General features: G+C 43.4%; 1 protein-coding gene across 1 annotated transcript in view; it reads right to left on the reverse strand.

Annotated features, from left to right (window-relative positions):
- The window catches only part of LOC137642877 (uncharacterized), an 86,310-nt gene that overhangs the window by 37,095 nt on the left and 21,858 nt on the right, over positions 1 to 27,357 (reverse strand). Inside the window, exons 3-5 of the mRNA XM_068375745.1 lie at positions 22,051 to 22,738; positions 20,450 to 20,559; positions 8,733 to 8,808 (exon numbers count right to left, since the gene is read on the reverse strand). Coding sequence (XP_068231846.1) covers positions 8,733 to 8,808; positions 20,450 to 20,559; positions 22,051 to 22,255 — 391 coding nt within the window. The 5' untranslated portion in view covers positions 22,256 to 22,738. The remainder of the gene's footprint in view (positions 1 to 8,732; positions 8,809 to 20,449; positions 20,560 to 22,050; positions 22,739 to 27,357) is intronic.

Raw genomic sequence — 27,357 nt, forward strand, 5'->3', positions numbered from 1 at the left:
TGTTGTCAAGCACACGAGGAAAAGAGTTTTTAATGTGAGGTCCTTAAAAGAGGCTGATTGGAGAGGTTCAAATCTTGATGACATAAGGAACCTTAGGACCACGTCTAGATTCCAGCCTGGAGTGGACAACCGACGTTCCTTTGAGGTCTCAAAAGACCTAAGGAGGTCCTGTAGATCTTTGTTGGTGGAAAGATCCAAGCCTCTGTGGCGGAAAACCGCTGCCAACATACTTCTGTAACCCTTAATCGTAGGAGCTGAAAGGGATCTTACGTTCCTTAGATGTAACAGGAAGTCAGCAATCTGGGTTACAGTGGTACTGGATGAGGAAACTGCATTGGCCTTGTACCAGCTTCGGAAGACTTCCCCTTTAGACTGATAGACTCTGAGAGTGGATGTCCTCCTTGCTCTGGCAATCGCTCTGGCTGCCTCCTTCGAAAAGCCCCTAGCTCTTGAGAGTCTTTCGAAAGTCTGAAGGCAGTCAGACGAAGAGCGTGGAGGTTTAGATGTACCTTCTTTACGTGAGGTAGACGTAGAAGGTCCACTCCTAGAGGAAGAGTCCTGGGAATGTCGACCAGCCATTGCAGTACCTCTATGAACCATTCTCTCGCGGGCCAGAGCGGAGCCAACCAACGTCAACCGTGTCCCTTTGCGAGAGGCGAACTTCTGAAGTACCCTGTTGACAATCTTGAACGGCGGGAATGCATACAGGTCGAGATGGGACCAATCCAGCAGAAAAGCATCCACGTGAACTGCTGCTGGGTCTGGAATCGGAGAACAATACAACGGGAGCCTCTAGGTTATCGAGGTAGCGAACAGATCTATGGTTGGCTGACCCCACAGGGCCCAAAGTCTGCTGCAAACATTCTTGTGAAGGGTCCACTCTGTGGGGATGACCTGACCCTTCCGGCTAAGGCGATCTGCCATGACATTCATATCGCCCTGAATGAACCTCGTTACCAGCGTGAGCTTTCGATCTTTTAACCAGATGAGGAGGTCCCTTGCGATCTAGAACAACTTCCACGAATGAGTCCCTCCCTGCTTGGAGATGTAAGCCAAGGCTGTGGTGTTGTCAGAGTCCACCTCCACCACCTTGTTAAGCTGGAGGGACTTGAAGTTTATCAAGGCCAGATGAACCGCCAACAGCTCCTTGCAATAGATGTGAAGTGTCCTTAGCTCCTGATTCCATGTTCCCGAGCATTCCTGTCCGTCCAAAGTCGCACCCCAGCCCGTGTCTGATGCGTCAGAGAAGAGACGGCGGTCGGGTTTCTGAACAGCCAAAGGTAGACTTCCTTGAGAAGAAAGCTGTTCTTTCACCATGTGAGAGTAGACCTCCTCTCTTCGGAAACAGGAACTGAGATCGTCTCTAGCGTCATGTCCTTTATCCAGTGAGCCGCTAGATGATACTGAAGGGGGCGGAGGTGGCGTCTCCCTAACTCGATGAACAGGGCCAGCGATGAAAGTCTCCCTGTTAGACTCATCCACTACCTGACTGAGCATCGGTTCCTTCTCAGCATGCTCTGGATGCAATCTAGGGCTTAGTAGATCCTTGGGGCCGACGGAAAAGCCCGAAAAGCTCGACTCTGAAGATCCATACCCAGGTAGACAATGGTCTGGGATGGGACGAGCTGGGACTCCTCAAAATTGACCAGGAGGCCCAGTTCCTTGGTCAGATCCATAGTCCATCTGAGAATCTCCAGACAGCGACGACTTGTGGGAGCTCTTAAAAGCTAGTCGTCTGACGGAGCCGGACACAAGATCATGGTACTGCTGCACAGTCTGTGAACTGTCAACCATGGGGAAGCGAGGAAGTACAGCGACAACCCGAAGCTGTCTAGACTGTCTGGGTCGTACAGACAACTCCTTATCGGGTTGCTGAGGTTGCCGCACTGCGTCACAACAAGTCACTTCTGCTGGTTGTTGAACGTCTTCCCAGTGACACACTGACTCCGTAAACAAAAAATCCTCTAACAAGGACTAAGCTTGGACTGCATGTCTTGCAACAAAGCTCAAGGTCTATGGGAGCAGGTGTGGTAACAGACGGGGTTAGCGACTGAAGTGGAACCATTACCCTCCCTGGAAGCATGTTATGCTTAAATAAAAGTCCATAGGAGGCTAAGCAGCTAAAGGCTCCTCTCCAAATGACAGAGTCCTCAAGGGAATATCAGAAGGAGGGAGAATAGCACTTTCTCATCTACAGGAACCATATCCGAGAAAAGCTAAGTTCTCTCAGTGAGGGTTTCACTGGTGCAAAAGCAGCAGACTAGAAGGCAACGTTATGAAACTGCTTGACAGTCTAGTGAGTTGGCAACAACCAAAGATGTGTGACTGAGGAGCATGCGGTAAGGTATGCAGAGCATGCTGTATGCAGAGCATGCTGTATGTAGAGCATGCTGTAAGGTAAGCAGAGCATGTTGCATGGCGTGCGGCTTATGCTGCATGGGATGAGGCTCATGCTGCATGGGATGAGGCTCATGCTGCATGGTATGAGGCTCATGCTGCATGGGATGAGGCTCATGCTGCAAGGGATGAGGCTCATGCCGCATGCGTTGAGGAGGATGCCGCATAGTATGAGGCTCCTGCCTCATGGGTTGAGGCGGTTGCTGCATAGCATGAGGCTCCTGCCTCATGGTTTGAGGAGGATGCCGCATAGCATGAGGCTCCTCATAGCATGAGACTCCTGCCTCATGGGTTGAGGAGGATGCCGCATAGCATGAGGCTCCTGCCTCATGGGTTGAGGAGGATGCCGCATAGCATGAGGCTGCCTCATGGGTAGAGGAGGTTGCCGCATAGCATGAGGCTCCTGCCTCATGGGTTGAGGAGGATGCCGCATAGCATGAGGCTCCTGCCTCATGGTTTGAGGAGGATGCCGCATAGCATGAGGCTCCTGTGAGGTTCCTGCCTCAAGAGTTGCGTCTGCCTCAAGGGTTGAGGAGGTAGCTGCGCAGAGAGAGGCTCATGCTGTGAAGAATGCGGTTGCTGCATGCGTTGAGGCGGCTGCCTCATAGCATGAGGTTCCTGCCTCAAGAGTTGCGTCTGCCTCAAGGGTTGAGGAGGTGGCTGCGCAGAGAGAGGCTCTTGCCTCAAGAGTTGAGGCTCTTGCCTCAAGAGTTGAGGTTCTTGCCTCAAGAGTTGAGGTTCTTGCCTCAAGAGTTGAGGCTCTTGCCTCAAGAGTTGAGGTTCTTGCCTCAAGAGTTGAGGTTCTTGCCTCAAGAGTTGAGGTTCTTGCCTCAAGAGTTGAGGTTCTTGCCTCAAGAGTTGAGGTTCTTGCCTCAAGAGTTGAGGCTCTTGCCTCAAGAGTTGAGGTTCTTGCCTCAAGAGTTGAGGCTCTTGCCTCAAGAGTTGAGGTTCTTGCCTCAAGAGTTGAGGCTCTTGCCTCAAGAGTTGAGGTTCTTGCCTCAAGAGTTGAGGCTCTTGCCTCAAGAGTTGAGGCGGTTGCCGCATAGCATGAGGCTCCTGCCTCAAGGAAAGTGGAGGTTGCTGCATAGCGCTGGTACCTGGCAACTCCCAATGCGGCAGCTCACGCATGGAGGCAGGAGGAGCCTCAACATCATACGTCTGGCAGGGTGGACTGCGCAGAGGTGGAGGAGCGCTCGCAGGAGGAGGTGTGCTAACCTTCTCTGCCTGAAACTCCTGCATCAACACCGCAAGCTGAGACTGCATTGTCTGCAGCATAGACCACTAGAGTTTAAGAAAGACAACAACAAACGGAGCTACTGTCCGTTGAGACTGAGGGTCTAAAACAGCTGGTGCGGCAACAGACGGAGTTACTGCCTGTTGCGATACCACCTTGCCTCTCTGGGAGGTGTGCAGTTGTCGTACTGCAGCAAGTCCGAACTGACCCAGTGCTAATGGCACCACCTAGGAGTTGGACTTGCGCGGAAGGGACCGACTTGCACTTAAAAGCTGCAAGATTTGGTCCATGGTTTCTGCGAGAAACCTCTTCCGCAGACGAGGAATAAAAGGGCTCTCTCGTCTTTGTGTGGGTGGGGTGATCACGTCGGCTACGTGAGTTGGTTACACCCGAAACCACGGAGGGAAACGTCTGTTCGTCGATCAAGGCCTGATAAACCCATAAGCCCTTCGACGTTACTTCTCCCCTGCTTGGGAGCTTGTAAGAGGTCCCAGACTAGGCGAACAACTGGCACGAACAGACGAACCCTCGAACGCAACACTGTAACACTTTGCGCTTATCACTTTATCACTTTTGATTTTCTGTTTGCACTTATTTCACTGAACTCGAAACTTTAAGTGGTTTGTACCTGAAACACGCAATTCTATCCTTCATTAAAAGTTAGTAATTGCGAAAACAGTATTACAATGTAACAGAAAAACATAATGAAAGATAAATAATTCAGTGGCTGGAAAAGAGACTAAACACTAGATCAAATAAACTACGTTTAAAATCTCTCACCGCATAAAGCCTGAGAACAAGAATAAAACTCTAGAAACGTTTACCTTCTTCCCCTAAAGAGACTAGGGAGAAGAGCAAAAACGATAACAACGTTACCCGCTTGAACGAAACGTTTATCCTCCTCTCTCTCCCTCCGTCTCTCTCTCTCTCTCTCTCTCTCTCTCTTGACTTAGAACCTGAGAGATGAGCCCAATTATATATATCGTTAAAACATATTATTGTTAAAGGGAAAAAAAAAAAAAACTGAAAGATTTCCCAAATAAAAAGTTCCTTTATTAGAATTAAAACCATTTAAGCTAAGAAAGAATGAACAAAACGATAGAATCGTTCTACTCTTACTGCAACGTGACACCGTGAATACTCTCTCTCTATCGTAACGATAGAGCGCAAGTTGAACGTTCTGAACGTCAACAACTGCAGAGACAAAACAAAACGTTAGTTCAACTTTGAAAACAGTACGAGACTATCAAAGAAATTCTTTCAAAAACATTAAAATAGCATAATATGTTAACAGGTAAAAACGAAATGACGGGCTCAATGTTAATTAACTTCGGTTCCAAGAAAAGACCGCCTACTATTAGGAAAGGTCGAATATAAACAAATATAAAAATTAATTTTAATAAGTTTATAATAAAAGGAAGTTAATCGAAGAGGCCTATTTAAGAAAGAGAGTCTATACTCTCTTCGACACCAACACTTCCGTCTAAGGGAAGGGTCGGCCATTAAAAGTGAAAGAGAGTTCATACTCTCTTCGTCACCAAAATTAAATAAAAAATTAAATCAAATTAATTCCAAAAACTTGCTAAGCTAATGATAAAGCTTCCTGAATAGCGAAGGCTAAACTCTAGAGCAAATACATCACCAAATCGTGAGCAATAACTCCAGAATCAACAGCGTATCCATGTAGGTCTAGCCGGAGGCACGACAGAGGAAAAATTGAGGTGGTGTTGACAAGAAGTACTGGAGTACCTGACCACAGATGGCGCTGTGGTGTTCACCCCCACCTGTATAGCGATCGCTGGCGTATCCCGACCGTAGATTTCTGTCGGCAACAGAGTTGACAGCTACATGATTATCGGGTAAGATTAATATTGAAAACATTGTTATTAACAGACCAATCAATATTTATATCCTCCTCCGGGGGAGGAGGGGCAGTTGCCTCGCTATGGGAGGCAACTACCACTCCCGCACCCCGGGATCGGTCAACAGCAATACGGTCTACGCTACCACTTGCCGGCCTCTCGGAAAAGACCGATTGAGTGGGAGCTTCGGAGGGGGAAAGGGCTACGGAAGAAGAAGTCTTGGAATTTTCTCTCTTCAAAGAAAGCTCTGAAGGAGAAATATCCCTTTTAGACTTTTTCTTCCAACGCCGGGCAAACCTCTCCCACTGGGAGGTAGACCACTCCCTACATTCAATACATACATTACCGCTATCACACCGTTGGCCCCTACAATGAGGACACAAGGTGTGGGGATCAGTGTCGACCACCGACATAAAAGTCCCACAAGGGCGTCCAGGTAATCCAGGACACGTACGCATATTCAATAATAGAGGCCAACATCAAACACACACTGTAGGAAAAGATAAAGCAAAACAGATTAATGGCAGTCAAGAGAGGGTGAGCGCAGACAGGTCTGATCGCCACCCGAGCCAAAAGCAAAGTGAAGCATTCACTAGTGGGTGTGAGGGGGGGGGGGGGGGGTAAGCAAGCTACCTCTCCCTACCCCCCGCTAACTAGCGGTAGGGTAGTAAACCCTCGTTAAAATTCTAATGGCTCGTCATTCAGCAATGCCGAAGTAATTACCCTATGTAAATAGCGTGGTTTGTATTTCAGTTACGGTACAATTATATATTTACTCTCGCAGATTCCCTCAGAAATTATTTTTCACAGCATCAGGCAATTCATAATCTCAGACCAGACGATTCATCAACATGGTAAAAAATAAACTAAATTGCACTGCTTGACTGTTTAAATTATGCACACTTTTAATCCTACATATTACAACCATCACATTACAGTATCTCTGCAACTTCTTCCTCACAAGATCTATGAATTATTACCTTTTTATCAACCTATCTTCTATTCCATTCTCTCAAATCTAAATCTCATAAAAACACAGTATTCCTGTTTCTTTGCATATGATACCTTTTCAATGACTTCTTTCCATAACTGTGCACATTTCTAACTTTTTTAAATTTCATATTTTGTACATATAATTTACAACTACGTAATCCACCCTTTTCCTTTTGCAATTAAGAAATATACAGTACTTAAATCTAACAAACAACATACACCCAAATTTCTACTTCCCTTGGAACTTTTCTCCACAACCACAAAATTTCTACATATTACATTCCTCACTTTACCTATCCTATGCATCAATGACTTTCCTTTTAACATTATCATTACTAATACTATATTGTATTAGGTAAACTAAGCAGGCAACAGTCACAACATCAGACTCCTATATGGTTGACACAAAGATTTCTAGCATTCATTTTCACATACCAATACTTATCTAACATTATCATTTTTCTCACTCATTTTGACTTATCTTACCTCTTCATCCAGACATAAACTATCAAGCTGATATGACTTGCGTCCAAAAAGCAGCTAAGTTCATTCTCATCAAACATGTTTACTCCAGGGTATCTCTTCATGGGGTTAAGTGTCAAAAAAGTATTAAGAAACTGTTTTGAAATAGACTTTTGTATTGTATTGTATTTCTTGTAGCATAATCATTTCACCTTTATCAACAAGAGGCTGGTAAAAAAATAAATAAAAATATATATTATATACAGCCCTTCTCATTATGGATATAAAATTAATTTACACAATATCAACCTCTTTAGAAATCAACAGTAATCACTGGATCTCTGCTAAGGCGATTCAGATTATGTGGGTAGCTATAACCAATGAAATATCTAGCCAATTATAAAGTACGTATAAAAGCCAAAAATCTTTGTCATGTGCTAATCTGTGTTAGCAGGACATCTCCAAAACTGGAGGGTAGACTTTGATGAACGTTGACAAATATCCGTTAAGTGATCTTTTGAAAGAATTTCTGAGAGTAGATTATTTCAACAGCAGCAAAGTTGAACACTTTTAAATCTGTTTCTCTTCAAAAGTTATAAATATCTTATCCCTTTCGCCCCAAAAGGACGTACCGGTCCGTTCTTGCAAAACACTGTTATTTACATGTTTTTGCATATTTTTGATAACTTTATGAGAAACTTCAGGCATTTTTCAAAAGAATGAGACCAACCTGACCTCTCTATGACAAAAATTAAGGCTGTTAGAGCAATTTAAAAAAAATATGTAGTAAAATGTGCTCGAAATTTAACCTTACCTTGGGGGTATTATTATTATTATTACTTACTAAGCTACAACTCTAGTTGGAAAAGCAGTATGCTATAAGCCCAGGGGCTCCAACAGGGAAAATAGCTCAGTGCGGAAAGGAAAAAAGGAAAATAAAATATTCTAAGAAGAGTAACAACAATAAATATCTCCTATATAAACTGTAAAAACTTTAACAAAACAAGAGGAAGAGAAATAAGATAGGAGAGTGTGCTCAAGTGTACCCTCAAGCAAGAGAACTCTAACCCAAGACAGTGAAAGGCCATGGTACAGAGGCTATGGCACTACCCAAGACTAGAGAACAGTGGTTTGATTTTGGAGTGTCCTTCTCCTAGAAGAGCTGCTTACCATAGCTAAAGAGTCTCTTCTACCCTTACCAAGAGGAAAGTGGCACTGAACAATTACAGTGCAGTAACCCCCTGGGTGATGAAGAATTGTTTGGTAATCTGTGTTGTCAGGTGTATGAGGATAGAGGAGAATATGTAAAGAATATGCCAGACTATTCAGTGTGTATGTAGGCAAAGGGAAAATGAACCGTAACCAGAGAGGAGGATCCAATGTAGTACTGTCTGGCCAGTCAAAAGACCCCATAACTCTCTAGCGGTAGTATCTCAACGGGTGGCTGGTGCCCTGGCCAACCTACTACCTACAAAGGGTTAAGAAATAAATTGGCCAAATATCATCAAACCCTATTTCCTAATTCTCGAGATATCCTACTAACACAAAGGTGTAAATATAAACTACTTTCAGCTTTATTGCCAAAGATCATTGCTTATATGCTTTTCTGGAACTTTATATTTAATCAATCCTTATACTGTATATATAAAAATATATAAATCTACTTCAAGCTTATAAGAATAATAAATACAGACCATCTTATGAAAAAAAGCAAAAAAAAAAATTATAGTATACTAAATTATATGTAGAAAGTAACTCAAAACGAAGTTCCTAATCACACTTACCTGGTGGCATAGCTTGTACATAGTCAGACTCTCCATAGTTTACCGACATGACATTACGGCCACCGCTAATATGAATCTGTGTCGGAAGAGAAGAAGCCTTTAAGAGAAGGTACAAAAAAATTATGTCAGAATCATTCCTTTATAATTTGAAGCAAAAATTTCAGAAAAGCAAAAGTCATTTAATAAAATACCCCCCAAAAATAATTACTGGTAATGAGCAATGTTAACTTAAAACATCCAGAACTTTTCTATATTGTTGCAATGCAGAAAAGTAAACTGCTATAGTTATTAAAGATGTTTTTACCTTATACTGTATTGAACTTTGCATTACTCAAAATCCTAAGGTTTCATGAAATTTGCCTGTATCTTATATGCATGAGTTCATACATATAAACAATCTTTATCAAATACTGGTAAGAAAAAGGCAATCAATATGAAAGTCATACAAGGCAGTCACATTGTTTGACAAAATAGTATTAAAATCCTTACCATTTATGACAAAAAAAAATAGATAAAAAAATTGAAACAAAAGTAGCAGACTAATCTAATATACAAAAATCATACATTTTGTATATACAGTACTTACAGGACAATAAACCTAACTTAAATATTATGAATGATAAGTGTATCCAATCACCATAGGTACAAGGTTATTCCCTCTCTGGTGCTCTGGTAAAAGATAGAAAACAACTTCTCGAAGAACGAAGAGGAATAGGTAAAGGTGCAGTGAACTGCGGCTGCCAGCACCCGAAGACTTTGAACTCTGGACTCCCTCTGTTACAGTCATTTCTCAATGGAGATGGCATGCACTCATCTCATCATCATATTGTTTTACCACTTACTAGAGTTACCTCTCTTGTGGGCTACAAGAGCCGTTGCCATGCTGACCAAGCATTATTTTTCATCACCCCTCGTTTAGATTTTCACGCCTGATATTGTTTGTAGAAAGTACAACTCTGATGGGCTGCCAACACAAGAGCCTGTGTCTCACATAAAGTGGAGTGATGTTACCGAACGAAGGAATGAAGTGTATCTAAGAATTAGCTCCTGATTTTCTCTTAGTACATGTCATTTTAAGAAGCTTACAATTTCCTAAAAACAATATAAAAGCACTATAACCCAAAACACTTACCCTCTAATTTGTCAACTTTTGATGCTGCATAAGGTATTAAAAGGCAGCCTTACAACAGAAAATATGACATATTTGAATAGAAATATGTTTTTGACTTACACAATCCATCAATTCATAAAGTAACGAGATTGAAAACAGCAAATTTTAAGACCTATAAATATAATTTCATAGGGGAAATTATGATAGCCATTGACAGGTTATGATACGGAAGGCCTGGGGAGACATTAATAAACAGGTCGACGTTTATAGGAACAAATAAATTTAGTGCTTCACTAAGATTGTTTGCATTCGAGCAAGGTCTCACCAGAGGAACCTAGATGGAAATTTTTTCTAGGTAGTAACTAAACTAAAAGTCATCTGAGTAAGAATATACCATAATTACCCTGGTGGTGTTTACAACAGCAGAAGATATGATTGCACACACACACAGAGAGAGAGAGAGAGAGAGAGAGATTGTTTTTTTGTTTCAATGAAAGTAAATTTAATTAACATAATACACATTGTGTTGTCAATGGTACCAGTAGATTGGGTTTGTGCATGTATTGTACCACTATATAAGGGTAAGGGAGATGTGCATGAGTGTTGTAATTCAAGAGGTATTAGTTTGTTAAGCGTAGTTGGAAAAGTGTATGGAAGAGTAATGATTAATAGGATCAAGGATAAAACAGAGAATGCAATCTTAGAAATACCTGTACAGGGTGGTATTAGAAGAGGTAGGGGTTGTATGAATCAGATTTTTACAGTAAGGCAGATATGCGAGAAATATTTAGCAAAAGGTAGGGAGGTGTATGTTGCGTTTATGGATCTGGAGAAAGCGTATGATAGAGTTGATAGGGAAGCAATGTGGAATGTGATGAGGTTATATGGAGTTGGTGGAAAGTTGTTGCAAGCAGTGAAAAGTTTCTACAAAGGCAGTAAAGCATGTGTTAGGATAGGAAATGAAGTGAGTGATTGGTTTCCGGTGAGAGTGGGGCTGAGACAGGGATGTGTGATGTCACCGTGGTTGTTTAATTTGTATGACGATGGAGTGGTGAGAGAGGTGAATGCTCGAGTGCTTAGACGAGGATTGAAACTGGTAGACGAGAATGACCATGAATGGGAGGTAAATCAGTTGTTGATTGCGGATGATACTGTACTGGTTGCAGACACAGAAGAGAAGCTTGGCCGATTAGTGACAGAATTTGGAAGGGTGTGTGAGAGAAGGAAGTTGAGAGTTAATGTGGGTAAGAGTAAGGTTATGAGATGTACGAGAAGGGAAGGTGGTGCAAGGTTGAATGTCATGTTGAATGGAGAGTTACTTGAGGAAGTGGATTAGTTTAAGTACTTGGGGTCTGTTGTTGCAGCAAATGGTGGAGTGGAAGCAGATAAACGTCAGAGAGTGAATGAAGGTTGCAAAGTGTTGGGGGCAGTTAAGGGAATAGTAAAAAATAGAGGGTTGGGCATGAATGTAAAAAGAGTTCTATAGAGAAAGTGATTGTACCAACTGTGATGTATGGATCTGAGTTGTGGGGAATGAAAGTGACGGAGAGACAGAAATTGAATGTGTTTGAGAAGAAGTGTCTAAGGAGTATGGCTGGTGTATCTCGAGTAGATAGGGTTAGGAACGAAGTGGTGAGAATAAGAACGGGTGTAAGAAATGAGTTAGCAGCTAGAGTGGATATGAATGTGTTGAGGTGGTTTGGCCATGTTGAGAGAATGGAAAATGGCTGTCTGCTAAAGAAGGTGATGAATGCAAGAGTTGATGGGAGAAGTACAAGAGGAAGGCCAAGGTTTGGGTGGATGGATGGAGTGAAGAAAGCTCTGGGTGATAGGAGGATAGATGTGAGAGAGGCAAGAGAGCGTGCTAGAAATAGGAATGAATGGCGAGCGATTGTAACGCAGTTCCGGTAGGCCCTGCTGCTGCCTCCGATGCCTTAGATGACCGCGGAGGTAGCAGCAGTAGGGGATTCAGCATTATGAAGCTTCATCTGTGGTGGATAATGTGGGAGGGTGGGCTGTGGCACCCTAGCAGTACCAGCTGAACTCGGTTGAGTCCCTTGTTGGGCTGGAGGAACGTAAAGAGTAGAGATCCCCTTTTTTGTTTTGTTTCATTTGTTGATGTCGGCTACCCCCCAAAATTGGGGGAAGTGCCTTGGTATATGTATGTATGTATAATACACAGAATACGGTTGCAAGGTATATAAGGTCATGACAGTGGCAGTTCAAAGATTAATTGGTTGTCAAAAATCCATTTGAATATAGATTTACCCTAGGGAATGTAAAGAAGTGTTTCGCAAGATATTTCACTTTTAATACGGAATATTTGTATAGATAAAATAGTTACCAATTTCACCTTGCAACTAGATGCACCATAGATGGGTAGATAAAAAAAAGGTAAAAAAGAAAGATAAAAAAGGACTGTTCCGTGGTAAATAAAGGAATGATGACACTCAATCATTACCACCGTCATACGTGAAATATCAGTGCATAGAAAATGGCCAGCCAATCATTATTCTCCATCCTGCTAAACTAACTTTCCCAGACGGTGTAGTAGAAGTTCTCAATTAAGCTCACAGTTTGAATCTGAAGCCATGAACATTGCCATTTGGGGTATGAGGGTTAAATAGTTGAACAGCTTGGTTGAGAGAAAAAAGGAACAGAAGAAAAGTAAAAGACTAAGAGCAAACCAGCTGGGTATAAAAGGATACAGTACTGCAAAGAACCATTGGTACAATCTATTATACAACGGGAGTGCAATGTTTAAAAAAAACAGAGCACAGAATACAGTACAACCAGTCCAGACTAGGTACGAAGGTGTATTAACCACATCAAATTGAAGAGAATCTACTGTACTGTAAATTAAGCTACAGTGGAAAACAGGAAATGAATAAAAATATGTTATTTTTATAATAAAATAAATTTTTGAATATACTTACCCGGTGATTATATAAGCTGCAGCTCTGCTGCTCGACAGAAAACTCTACGTTCAAAATCCGCCAGCGATCGCTATGCAGGTAGGGGGTGTACATCAACAGCGCCATCTGTCGGGCAGGTACTCAGTACTCAATGTAAACACAGAACTCAATTTTCTCCTCGGTCCACTGGGTCTCTATTGGGGAGGAAGGGAGGGTCCTTTAATATATAATCACCGGGTAAGTATATTCAAAAATTTATTTTATTATAAAAATAACATTTTTCAATATTAAACTTAGCCGGTGATTATATAAGCTGATTCACACCCAGGGGGGTGGGTAGAGACCAGCAATAATTGTTTACATTATTATGAGCTAAGGATTTTTTATTTCATTTTAGCAGTTATTCAAAATAACAAACATAAAATAAATAAGTACCTGGTAAGGAAGTCGACTTGAACAATTACTCTGCCTTTTTAAGTACGTCTTCCTTACGGAGCCTCGCGATCCTCTTAGGATGCTGAGCGACCCCTAGGGGCTGAAGTATCAAGGGTTGCAACCCATACTACAGGACCTCATCAAAACCTCTAATCTAGGCGCTTCTCAAGAAAGAATTTGACCACCCGCCAAATCAACCAGGATGCGAAAGGCTTCTTAGCCTTCCGGACAACCCAAAAACAACAATAAAAAACATTTCAAGAGAAAGATTAAAAAGGTTATGGAATTAGGGGAATGTAGTGGTTGAGCCCTCACCCACTACTGCACTCGCTGCTACGAATGGTCCCAGGGTGTAGCAGTTCTCGTAAAGAGACTGGACATCTTTAAGATAAAAAGACGCGAACACTGACTTGCTTCTCCAATAGGTTGCGTCCATTATACTCTGCAGAGATCTATTTTGTTTAAAGGCCACTGAAGTTGCGACAGCTCTGACTTCATGTGTCCTTACCTTCAGCAAAGCTTGGTCTTCCTCACTCAGATGGGAATGAGCTTCTCGTATCAACAGTCTGATATAATAAGATAAGGCATTCTTTGACATAGGCAAAGAAGGTTTCTTAATAGAACACCATAAAGCTTCTGACTGTCCTCGTAAAGGTTTAGTTCGTCTTAAATAGAACTTAAGAGCTCTAACAGGGCATAAGACTCTTTCTAGTTCATTTCCAACCATATTTGAAAGGCTTGGAATATCGAACGATTTCGGCCAAGGACGAGAAGGTAGCTCGTTTTTGGCTAGAAAACCAAGCTGTAAAGAACATGTAGCCGTTTCAGATGAAAATCCGATGTTCCTGCTGAAGGCGTGAATCTCACTGACTCTTTTAGCTGTGGCCAAGCAAACCAAGAAAAGTGTCTTTAAAGTGAGATCTTTAAAGGAGGCTGATTGTAGTGGCTCGAACCTTTCTGACATAAGGAATCTTAGTACCACGTCTAAATTCCAACCAGGTGTAGCCAAACGACGCTCCTTCGTGGTCTCAAAAGACTTAAGGAGGTCCTGTAGATCTTTGTTGTTGGAAAGATCTAAGCCTCTGTGACGGAAGACTGATGCCAACATGCTTCTGTAACCTTTGATAGTGGGAGCTGAAAGAGATCTTTCTTTCCTCAGGTATAATAGGAAGTCAGCTATTTGGGTTACAGAGGTACTGGTCGAGGATACTGATACTGACTTGCACCAGTTTCGGAAGACTTCCCACTTCGACTGGTAGACTCTAAGAGTGGATGTCCTCCTTGCTCTAGCAATCGCCCTGGCTGCCTCCTTCGAAAAGCCTCTAGCTCTAGAGAGTCTTTCGATAGTCTGAAGGCAGTCAGACGAAGAGCGTGGAGGCCTTGGTGTACCTTCTTTACGTGTGGCTGACGTAGAAGGTCCACCCTTAGAGGAAGAGTTCTGGGAACGTCCACTAGCCATTGAAGTACCTCGGTGAACCATTCTCTCGCGGGCCAGAGGGGAGCAACTAACGTCAACCTTGTCCCTTCGTGAGAGGCGAACTTCTGCAGTACCTTGTTGACAATCTTGAACGGGGGGAATGCATAAAGGTCTAGATGTGACCAATCCAGTAGAAAGGCATCTATATGAACTGCTGCTGGGTCCGGGATTGGTGAGCAATATATTGGGAGCCTCTTGGTCATCGAGGTTGCGAAGAGATCTATGGTAGGCTGGCCCCATGTAGCCCACAGTCTCTTGCACACATCCTTGTGTAGGGTCCATTCTGTTGGAATGATTTGTCCCTTCCGACTGAGGCAATCTGCCATGACATTCAAGTTGCCTTGGATGAACCTCGTTACTAGAGAAAGGTTTAGATCTTTTGACCAGGTGAGGAGGTCCCTTGCGATCTCGTACAACGCCAAAGCCGTGGTGTTGTCCGAGTTCACCTCCACCACTTTGCCTTGAAGGAGGGACTTGAAGCTTTTCAAGGCCAGATGAACTGCCAGTAGCTCCTTGCAGTTGATATGTAACGTTCTTTGATGCGAGTTCCAAGTTCCCGAGCATTCCCGACCGTCTAATGTCGCACCCCAGCCCGTGTCCGATGCGTCCGAGAAGAGAACGTGGTTGGGGGTCTGAACAGCCAGGGGCAGACCCTCTCTGAGGCTGATACTGTCCTTCCACCAAGTCAGGGACGACTTCATCTTCTCGGAAATGGGGATCGAGACCGCTTCTAGCATCTTGTCCTTTTTCCAGTAAACAGCTAGGTGAAATTGAAGGGGACGGAGGTGTAGTCTCCCTAACGAAACGAACTGTTCCAGGGATGATAGCGTCCCTATCAGACTCATCCACTGTCTGACTGAACATCGTTCCTTCTTCAGCATGTTCTGGATGCGTACCTGGGCTTGACTTGTTCTGGGGGCCGACGGAAAAGCCCGAAAAGCTTGACTGTGAATCTCCATCCCTAAATACACAATAGTTTGGGATGGGACCAGTTGAGACTTTTCTATATTGACCAGGAGACCCAATTCCTTGATCAGATCTAGAGTCCACTTTAGATTCTCCAGACAGCGACGACTGGAAGAGGCTCTTAGAAGTCAGTCGTCCAAATAGAGGGAGGCTCTGATGTCCGCTAAATGAAGGAATTTGGCTATATTCCTCATCAGCCTCGTAAACACAAAAGGAGCTGTGCTTAGGCCAAAGCACAGGGCTTGAAATTGGTAGACAACCTTTTCGTAAACAAATCTCAGAAAAGGTTGGGAGTCTGGGTGGATGGGGACGTGAAAGTATGCGTCCCTTAGGTCTAAAGAGATCATCCAGTCTTCCTTTCTGACCGCTGCTAGAACAGACTTTGTGGTCTCCATGGCGAACGTCTGCTTTGTGACAAAGACATTCAGCGCACTGACGTCTAGCACCGGCCTCCACCCTCCTGTCTTCTTTACCACTAAGAAGAGACGGTTGTAGAAGCCCGGGGATTGATGGTCCCGGACTACCGCTCCCTTTTCTAGTAAGAGAGACACCTCCTGCTTCAAAGCTCGTCTCTTGTCTTCCTCTCTGTACCTGGGAGAGAGATCGATGGGACACGTTGCTAGAGGGGGTTTGCGAACAAACGGGATCTTGTACCCTTCTCTGAGCAGCTTCACAGATTGTGCATCTGCGCCTCTTGCCTCCCAGGTCTGCCAGAAGTTCTTGAGTCTGGCTCCCACTGCTGTCTGAAGAAGGAGGCAGTCAGACTCTGCCTTTAAAGGACTTGGTACCTTTCTTCTTCCCACGTCTCCCTTCGGCACGAGCACCTCCTCTGCTGGAGGCTCTGACACGAAAGGGCGGAATGAATCTGGACGCTGGAGTGTCCATCCTGGGTCTTGACACGGAAGGCAAAGGGGTGGCTTTGCGGGCAGAGGACGCAACCAGGTCATGGGTGTCCTTCTGAATCAAAGAGGCAGCAATCTCCTTAATCAAGTCCTCTGGAAAAAGGCACTTTGAGAGGGGAGCAAAAAGGAGTTCAGATCTCTGACATGGTGTTACTCCAGCTGACAGGAAAGAGCAAAGGTTCTCCCGTTTCTTGAGGACCCCGGATACGAACGAAGCCGCAAGTTCACTAGATCCGTCTCGTATGGCCTTGTCCATGCAGGACATTATGAGCAAGGAAGATTCCTTGTCAGACGGGGAGATCTTCCTGCTCAAAGCTCCCAGACACCAGTCCAAAAAATTAAAGACCTCGAAGGCTCTAAACACTCCTTTCAATAGATGGTCTAAGTCCGTAGGAGACCAGCATATCTTGGAGCGTCTCATGGCTAGCCTGCGGGGAGAGTCTACCAGGCTTGAGAAGTCGCCCTGGGCAGAGGCAGGAACTCCCAAGCCGAGAACTTCTCCCGTGGCATACCAGACGCTCGATCTGGAAGAGAGTCTCGCAGGGGGAAAAGAAAACGCTGTCTTCCCTAGGTCCTTTTTGGACTGCATCCAGTCTCCTAAAACTCGTAAAGCTCTCTTGGACGAGCGGGCGAGGACGAGTTTCGTAAAGGCAGGCGAGGATGACTGCGTACCTGAAGCAAACTCTGATGGAGGGGAGCGTGGGGCCGCAGACACAAACTGGTCCGGATACATCTCTTTGAACAGAGCAAGAACTTTTCTAAAGTCCAAAGAGGGTTGCGTGGTCTTGGGTTCGTCAAGGTCCGTATGTGGGTCATCAATGTGTGCCGCGTCGTCATCATCAGAGAGTCCATCATCTGAGAATTGAGGAGGCAGCGGCAAAGGAGTAGGAATCAGCTGGTCAGCTGAGTCCGGCAGCACGGGTGCACGCGTGACTGAACCGGACGCAACGTCATGGAACTGTTGCCCAGTCTGTGAACTGGCAACAACCATAGCAGCGCGGGGACGCATAGCGTCCACTCCAGACTGTTTAGTCTGATGTGGGCGAGCAGAGGTAACCACAATGGGTTGCGGAGGTTGACGCACCGCGTCAAAACAAAACAACTTAGACTGTTGTTGTACCTCGCGAACGTCAACGGAAGGTTCCGTGCGTCGCTGAACGTCAACATGCGGCTGGCAGCGCATGGGTGGCGGGACTCTCTCAGCTGGAGTGCGGCCGAAGGTCGCCTCAGCGTCCACAGGACGCACAACCGTGGGTGGTTGTAGGCTAGAGGTTGGTGCAGCGTCAACCTTCTCCGCACGAAAGTCCTGCATCAATGACGTTAACTGAGACTGCATGGTCTGCAGCAAAGACCACTTAGGGTCTACAGGAGCAGGTGCGGCAACAGACGGTGTGACTGCCTGATGCGGTACCGCTTTGCCTCTCTTAGGAGGTGAGCAGTCGTCGGAAGACTGCAGCGAGTCCGAACTGACCCAGTGGCTACAACTGGGCCGTTGGACTTGCGCGGAAGGGACTGACTTGCGCTTAAGAGGCCGCGAGACCTTGGTCCATGGTTTCTTACGAGAAACCTCTTCCGCAGACGAGGAATAAATGGGCTCTCTCGTCTTTGTGTGGGTGGGGCGATCTTGGGTAGATACGCCCGAAACCACGGAGGGAACGTCTGTTCGCTGATTAAAGCCTCTCGAACCCTTTGGTCGTATGACATTGCTTCTCCCCTGGGCTTGGGAGCTTGCAAGAGGTCCCGGACTGGGAGGACGACAGGCACGAACAGACGAACCCTCAAGCGCAACACTATCCACAACACTATCACTCACTTTATCACTACCCACTGCACTCTTACACTTCAGCTCCTTGACGTCTGCCATGAGCTGGTTGCGGTCACTAGCCAAGGACTCGACTCTCTCACCCAGAGCTTGGATGGCACGCATCATATCTGCCATCGAAGGTTCTTGAGTGCTAGAAGGGGGATCAGGAGCAACCACTACAGGGGAAGGAATAGGTTGTGGGGCATGAGGAGAGGAAAATTCAACGGAGCGAGACGAACTTCTCCTGACTCTATCTCTCTCTAGCCTACGTGTATATTTAAGGAATTCGATAAAATCGAATTCCGAAAGCCCAACGCATTCCTCACATCGATCTTCCAATTGGCAGGTTTTATCCCGACAATTGGAACAAACGGTGTGAGGATCGATAGAGGCCTTCGGAAGACGCCTTGAACAGTCCCTAGCATTACACTTCCTGAATTTAGGGACTTGAGAAGGGTCAGCCATTTTGAATTAGTCAAAGGGGAATTCAAAAACTATCCAAAGTCATCAACAAATAATCCGATATCAACAAAAGAATGCAAGGATGTATTGAAGATAAAGCCTGCAAAGCGAAAGCTCAAAACTAGAAATGTGTACTTCACCAAAAAGATGTGAAAACCAATCCAGTTAGCAACAGCGAATTTAGTAGGTCTTGCCGGTAGCACGACAGAGAGAAAATTGAGTTCTGTGTTTACATTGAGTACTGAGTACCTGCCCGACAGATGGCGCTGTTGATGTACACCCCCTACCTGCATAGCGGATTTTGAACGTAGAGTTTTCTGTCGAGCAGCAGAGCTGCAGCTTATATAATCACCGGCTAAGTTTAATATTGAAAAAAAGCTCTTACATTCACATCATGTGAAGTAATGCAGTCAAATACATTATGCATGTCTGACCTGAACTTGAGACCAGGTAGAGGGTTAAACAGTTATTTTGGAAACAGAACCTTCCACACTACATGTAGTCACGGCAAGTTTATAACAATAATAAAGAGTACAGCATGTCGGAGTAAAGTAAAATTAAAGTAAATTATTGACCACTTGATATGAATAAAAAATACAGCTCACCAGCTTTCTGTAACTATTCTTTTTGAGAGGCTCTTAATTTCAAGGCTAGAGAAAGCACTCTGTTGATCCTCGGCTGGCAAGAGACCAGTTTCCCAGACACTAAAAATGGTTGTGCATAGTGTTAAAGTATGGACATGAGTCGTGTTATGGCAATGAAACAATATCCAACAGATTTTGTAGATTTGAGAACAAAGCCCTCAGAAGAATATTGGGAGTTAAATAGCAGGACAGGATTAGAAATGAAACTATAAGAAAGATTACTTGAGTGCCATATGTGAGTGAGATCATGTTGAGGGGCAGATGCAGATGGTTTGGTCATGCTCTTAGCACTCCCCAAGAGAGATTAGTTCCCTAAACTTTCAACTGGGCTCCACAAGGCACTAGAAGGGTTAGAAGACCCAGACCTGCATGGTTGAGGATTATGAAGCGTGAAGTAGGAGAGGACAATTGAAGTATTGATTTAAAAGCTCGATAGAAATGACTGGCAAAATCTAAATGAGGCCCGTTGCGTCAATAGGCATAGGAGAGATGATGATAGTGTATATAATTGTAGATATCATTACTCGGTCACTGATCACTTCAGTACCAAGTCGCTGCCTCAATATAGTGTTCTTTAGGAGATAAAAAGAACTATTTCAATAATATTCATGAATACTAGTCTCCAGGTCAGCAAATTTACTGTATAAATTCAAGGTATAAATCTATTATAAAAAATAAAATTCTAGATGGTGACTTGTTCATCCAGCCCTTCTGCCACTGCTCAGTAAGCAATTAAAAGCAGGGAATAAATTTCCAGAATATCTATTACTTGATAATGATCTCACATCCAGGACAAGCCTTAGATCTATCCTTTGTAAGTGGGCACCCAGCCTATCCCAACACAACCATTCAATACTAAGGCAACCAGTATCCTAAATATGGGATTTGTTTGTCATATAGACACAATAGGTCTTGGGTGTCTTTATGCACTGAGACAATAAAGTTTTACTACCATTTGAAAAAAATTCAAACATTGATTATCGACACAGTGCTGCACTTACTTGAGAGTCTCCTCCACCTATTGATGATATGCTCATGTCTCGAGAATAGAGGCGTCTTCGTTGTGACATTGTTCTAGCATGAGTGGTTCCATTTAGTACTAAGCAATATCCTGAAAAATAAAGATGGGTTTAATCTATCATTAGACAATTTGTTCAGTCCCTTATGCAATTTAAGGAACAAAACCAATGGCTGATATAAAAAAGGCAAACTTAAAACTGTGAAACCACCAACTATATCACCCTTACATTAAGCTCACCACAAAATACAGTACGCTCATGTACTATCCCTCTGCAACAGTTACATTAAAAAAACAGACCTCAGGCATAATTCTCAATAATTTAATATGATCAAATACCAAAAACAACTGATAGGCAGAAACTAATCACAAAACATTATCAAAATGATATCCAAAACCACATGATAAAAAAAAAAAAATCATCAAATCTCCTTAATTCAATATTCAAAGACTGAATTCCAAAGCACATAATGAAAGTGTGCTTTTGTCAATTTATTCAAAGCTGAAACCCAAAACAAAATCAAACAAACTCAGTATAAAATCACTTTCAATATCTTAAAACTTCTCCCAAAGCATCTTTTCGAACAGACCTTCCAAACTCCATCAGAAACCAAAAACAAACAAACAACCAAACCCAACACCTGGAAAAAAAATATCTCCAGCCATTGCGGAGAACATTATTTAGTAAAATAACACAGAAAAATCATTGATTCCTCACCTGACAGATGGTCAATAGGGATAGATGATAAAAAAAGAACAGGATTGTGCATTTCTACTTTGACTAAATTAGAGAAATTCTCCATGTGCAACATAAAACTTATGAATATTCTTAAAAAGGTTAGGATCAACTACAGTAGATTTTTTTTAATATAGATTACATAAAAGACTAAATAACGTAGTAATAAACTGTCTTTCCTAGCAATAAATGGTGAAAAAAGAAGAAATATTAAAAATTGCAATTTGCCAATCCTTACACAAATTTACACTGTCATTCTGAATCAAAACAATATTACTCACTAGTAAATTTAGATTAATAGTGCATAATAAATAACAATGATTAGTTTGAAATAGAATTAGCCTCCCAGCTGTTCTATTAAAAATGTTAAGTGTTTCTTATTCAAAATATTAATGGGCAATTTATTTAGTTTAATGATTTTAGTATGCAATCAGAATGCATATCACCACTGAAGAAAATCACCTGAATCCCAAAGCTAAAATTAGGTCAACCTAATTATGCATACAAATAAGCAAAAAGCAACAATATAAGCAACTACACATTATGCTGTTTATACGAATCAACAACTAACAGCAAATGGTACAGAGACTAACAGCAACTAAATATTACAAAGCATCACTGAAAAGATGTTAAGTTAGAGATTAGAAAGCGGTGCAGTGTTAACATTAGGTTTTACAGTGCTGCAAACAGGACACCTTGGCTTAAAATATGTTACAGAAACTTGTACAACATATTACAATATTGTACAGTTGCTTTTGCCCCCTTCCAGAAGCATCACTTCTCTATTCCAAATGCAAACTACACTCTACACAAATTTGTCTATTAGCAACACAACTGGAGAACGGTACCTCGAAAGTATCCTTCTTGCCCGGTGCGTAGATTGGCTCCATATATCCAGCCATCTGGGTTTTCGACATTTACATTTTGTCGATGTATAAACTCAGATGTCACATGAACTACATCATTTACTTCTAGGGCAGGATAATCGCTTCCTGTCGGTTTACAGGCCTGACGGGCCACATACACATACATAATATCTGCTGACGACTGCATGATTGCTTTCTTTACCCAAAGTAGATGCTTATATGATTTATCACTTCATCTTAGACTGACTTTAATAAAAGTTTTTTATGGCCAATGCCATTTCACCTCAAATATCTTATCACATAAAACCATGTGACTAGTTGCTATGGCATTACGATAATTAAGTATGTACATCTTGCGTGGATAAGAACAGTTATTAAATGCTCTCGCTGCACTACAGTGCAAAGCATAAAAGATAAAAGCTCTAATCAGACAGGGAGCAATTACTAGGTGGTACCTTTCTTTAAAATAATGTATCCGATTAGCATATGGAATGAACAAAATTCTGCCCACTTATTGGTTCACAACCAAATAGGGCCTACAAAAGGTATAGGTACCTCCATAATACTAAAAGCACTGCAAAATCTAAAATAAGGAATCCTTTGTCTCAAGCTCTTAATCAAGTCCAGTACTGAAGATTACTTGTTTCAGATGTCTATACCATAACATAATCTGTAGGACAAAACAAAGAACAAATAGTTACAACTGCATAACCCATCCAAATTCACTCCAGTACATGCTAGCAATAATTACAGTTACTAGGAAATGGGTTGGGAAGAGAATATATTATTATCCATTATGCTAACAATTAATATAACAAAAAAAGTTATTTACAAATTCAACAATTGTACAATGGAACAAAGTCTCATAAAACAATTGTAATGTAAATGGAAAAAAAAAAACAGACTAAGTCATGTTAGTGAGACATGTTAGTTCACCCTGTAATACAATCTAATGACACTCAAATACTTATTCATAAAATGTACAGTGAAAGGCATAAAAAAGATATATAAAATAAAAATCCCAATATAACACAAATGTACATCACACATTTTCTAGTGGTGAAATCATTAGAAAACAGTTCCACTGTAATGAAATATACAGCCACAACACAAAGATGCTTTCACAAATGACAACTTTATCCAATACGATACAATAAAAGCCTAGATAGCCATTCTTAAATTATTAGCATCAAGGTAACATATATATCTTTTGTTAATATGTGATCTTCTAAATCCAGAATTGTATATTTATATACTGGTATTCCAGGGAAAAAATCAAAGTAATCCATAGATATGTTATTTTTATTAATAAAATAAATTTTTGAATATACTTACCCGATAATCATGTAGCTGTCAACTCCGTTGCCCGACAGAATTCTATGGAGGGATACGCCAGCTATCACAATACTAGAAGGGGGTGTACTTACCAGCGCCACCTGTGGCCAGGTACTCAATCATTTGTTGTTGACACCTCCTCAATTATTCCTCGGTCCACTGGTTCTCTCTGGGGAGGAAAGGGAGGGTCGATTAAATCATGATTATCGGGTAAGTATATTCAAAAATTTATTTTATTAATAAAAATAACATTTTTCAATATTAAACTTACCCGATAATCATGTAGCTGATTCACACCCAGGGAGGTGGGTGAAAACCAGTGTACAAGATTAAAGGATAGCTAAGTATCCCATATTTCATATAACAGTTATCTCAAATAACAATGAAATAATAAGTACCTGGTAAGGAAGTCGAATAGAACCGTTACTCTGCCTCTTTATTTAAAGTTCGTCTTCCTTACTGAGCGCAGCGTTCCTCTTGGAGGCTGAATCAACCCAAAGGTGCCAAAGTACACGGGGTTGCAACCCCTACTAAAGGACCTCTACCAAACCTTTAACCCAGGCGCTTCTCAAGAATGAATAGACCACCCGCCAAATCCAAGGATGCGGAAGGCTTCTTAGCCTACCGTAACAACCATAAAAAACAACAATAAAAGTATTCAAGAGAAAGGTTAAAAAAGGTTATGGGATTAAGGGAATGTAGTGGCTGAGCCCTCACCTACTACTGCACTCGCTGCTACGAATGGTCCCAGGGTGTAGCAGTTCTCGTAAAGAGACTGGACATCTTTCAGATAAAATGATGCAAACACTGACTTGCTCCTCCAATAGGTTGCATCCATTATGCTCTGCAGAGAACGGTTTTTATTAAAGGCCAACGAAGTAGCTACAGCTCTTACTTCGTGGGTCCTTACCTTCAGCAATGCAAGGTCTTCCTCCTTTAGGTGAGAATGTGCTTCTCTGATCAGAAGCCTTATATAGTACGAAAGCCCATTCTTGGACATGGGTCTCGAGGGTTTCTTGATGGCACACCATAAAGCTTCTGACTGTCCTCGAATAGGTTTAGACCTCTTCAGATAATATTTGAGAGCTCTGACAGGGCAAAGAACTCTCTCTAGTTCGTTACCTACCATGTTGGAGAGGCTAGGTATTTCGAACGATCTAGGCCAAGGACGTGAAGGAAGTTCGTTCTTTGCTAGGAATCCAAGCTGAAAAGAACATGTTGCAGATTCGGTTGTAAAACCAATGTTCTTGCTGAAGGCATGAACCTCACTGACTCTCTTAGCTGTTGCAAGGCAAACGAGAAAAGCAGTCTTGAGGGTAAGATCCTTGAAGGAAGCTGACTGGAGAGGTTCGAACCTAGATGTCATAAGGAACCTTAAGACTACGTCTAGATTCCAGCCTGGAGTGGAAAGACGACGTTCTTTAGACGTCTCAAAAGACTTGAGAATGTCTTGAAGGTCCTTGTTGGAAGACAGGTCCAAACCTCTGTGACGGAGAACTGAGGCCAACATGCTCCTATATCCTTTAATCGTAGGTGTAGAAAGGGATCTCTCATTCCTAAGATGTAGAAGGAAGTCAGCTATTTGGATCACAGAGGTATTGGTAGAGGATATTGAATTGGCTCTACACCAGCTTCGGAAGACCTCCCATTTAGACTGATAGACTCTACGAGTGGAAACTCTTCTAGCTCTGGCAATCGCACTGGCTGCCTCCTTCGAAAAGCCTCTAGCTCTAGCGAATCTTTCGACAGTCTGAAGGCAGTCAGCCGAAGAGCGTGGAGGTTTGGGTGCAACCTGTCTACGTGTGGTTGACGTAGAAGGTCCACTCTTAGAGGTAGAGTCCTGGGGAAGTCGACTAGCCATTGCAGTACCTCTGTGTACCATTCTCTTGCAGGCCAAAGGGGAGCAACCAGCGTCAGCCGTGTCCCTTCGTGCGAGACGAATTTCTGCAGAACTTTGTTTATTATCTTGAACGGAGGGAATGCGTACAGGTCGAGATGGGACCAGTTCAGAAGAAAAGCATCCACATGAACCGCTGCAGGGTCTGGAACAGGGGAACAATAAAGCGGAAGTCTCTTGGTTATGGAGGTGGCAAACAGATCTATGGTAGGTTGACCCCACAAGGTCCAAAGTCTGTTGCACACACTCTTGTGGAGGGTCCATTCCGTGGGAATGACCTGATTCCTTCTGCTGAGGCGATCCGCTGAAACATTCATATCGCCCTGGATGAACCTCGTGACCAGAGTGAGGTTTAGACCTCTTGACCAAATGAGGAGGTCCCTTGCGATCTCGTAAAGGCTCCTCGAATGGGTCCCTCCTTGCTTGGAGATGTAAGCCAAGGCTGTGGTGTTGTCTGAATTCACCTCCACCACTTTGCCTAGCAGGAGGGACTTGAAGTTCAACAGGGCTAAATGAACTGCTAACAGTTCCTTGCAGTTGATGTGGAGTAATCCTTGTTCCTTGTTCCATACTCCTGAGCATTCCCGTCCGTCCAAGGTCGCACCCCAGCCCGAGTCCGATGCATCTGAGAAGAGATGAAGATTGGGGGTCTGGATGGCCAATGATAGACCCTCCTTGAGAAGGAGATTGTGCTTCCACCACAGGAGAGTGGTCTTCATCTCTTGGTTGATAGGGATAGAGACTGCTTCTAGAGTCGACCCCTTGTCCCAATGAGCAGCAAGATGGAATTGAAGAGGGCGGAGGTGGAGTCTTCCTAGCTCGACAAACAGGGCCAGTGATGAGAGGGTCCCTGTGAGACTCATCCACTGTCTCACTGAGCAATTGCTCCTCTTCAGCATGCTCATGATGCACTCTAGGGCTTGGTTTATCCTGGGGGCCGATGGAAAAGCCCGAAAATCCTGACTCTGAATCTCCATTCCCAGGTACACAATGGATTGGGAGGGAATGAGTTGAGATTTCTCTATATTGACTAATAGACCTAGGTCTCTGATTAAGTCTAAAGTCCAATTGAGGTTCTCCAGACAACGACGACTCGTGGAGGCTCTCAACAGCCAGTCGTCTAGGTAGAGGGAGGCTCTGATGTTCGATAAGTGTAGGAATTTCGCTACATTCCTCATCAGATGAGTAAAGACCATAGGAGCTGTGCTTAGGCCAAAACACAGGGCTTGGAACTGATAGACAACCTTTCCGAAAACGAATCTCAGGAAAGGTTGGGAGTCTGGATGAATGGGAACGTGAAAGTATGCATCTTTCAAGTCCAACGAGACCATCCAGTCCTCCTGTCTGACCGCTGCTAAGACCGACTTGGTCGTCTCCATCGTGAACGTCTGCTTGGTGACATACTCGTTGAGAGAGCTGACGTCCAGCACCGGTCTCCAACCTCCTGTCTTCTTGGCCACAAGAAAGAGACGGTTGTAGAAGCCCGGGGATTGATGGTCCCGGACTATAACCACTGCCTTCTTCTGCACAAGTAGCGACACCTCCTGTTGCAATGCTAGCCTCTTGTCCTCTTCTTTGTAGTTGGGAGAGAGGTTGATGGGCGATGTGGTCAGAGGTGGTTTGAGGCAGAATGGAATCCTGTAACCGTACCTCAGCCAACTGACAGACTGTGCGTCTGCACCTCTCTTCTCCCAGGCTCGCCAGAAGATCTTGAGTCTGGCTCCTACTGTTGTCTGGAGAAACTGAGAGTCAGTTCTTTCCCTTAGATGTCCTGGATCCTTTCCTAGACTTGCTCCTGTGAGAGTCTGGGCGGGAGCTTCCTCGGCTGGGGGCTCTACCACGAAAGGGCGGTATGAACCTCGTAGCCGGGGTATCAGCCACTGGGGAGCGATAAGTCTTGGGGACTGAGGTGGCAACCTTAGACTTACGAGCCGATGAGGCTACAAGATCGTGCGTGTCCTTTTGTATCAGGGCAGCAGACAAGTCCTTAACTAGCTCCTCGGGAAAGAGGAACTTTGAGAGAGGAGCAAAAAGGAGTTGTGACCGTTGGCAAGGTG

This window comes from Palaemon carinicauda, chromosome 6 (assembly GCF_036898095.1).
Source record: "Palaemon carinicauda isolate YSFRI2023 chromosome 6, ASM3689809v2, whole genome shotgun sequence".
Lineage (NCBI taxonomy): Eukaryota > Metazoa > Arthropoda > Malacostraca > Decapoda > Palaemonidae > Palaemon > Palaemon carinicauda.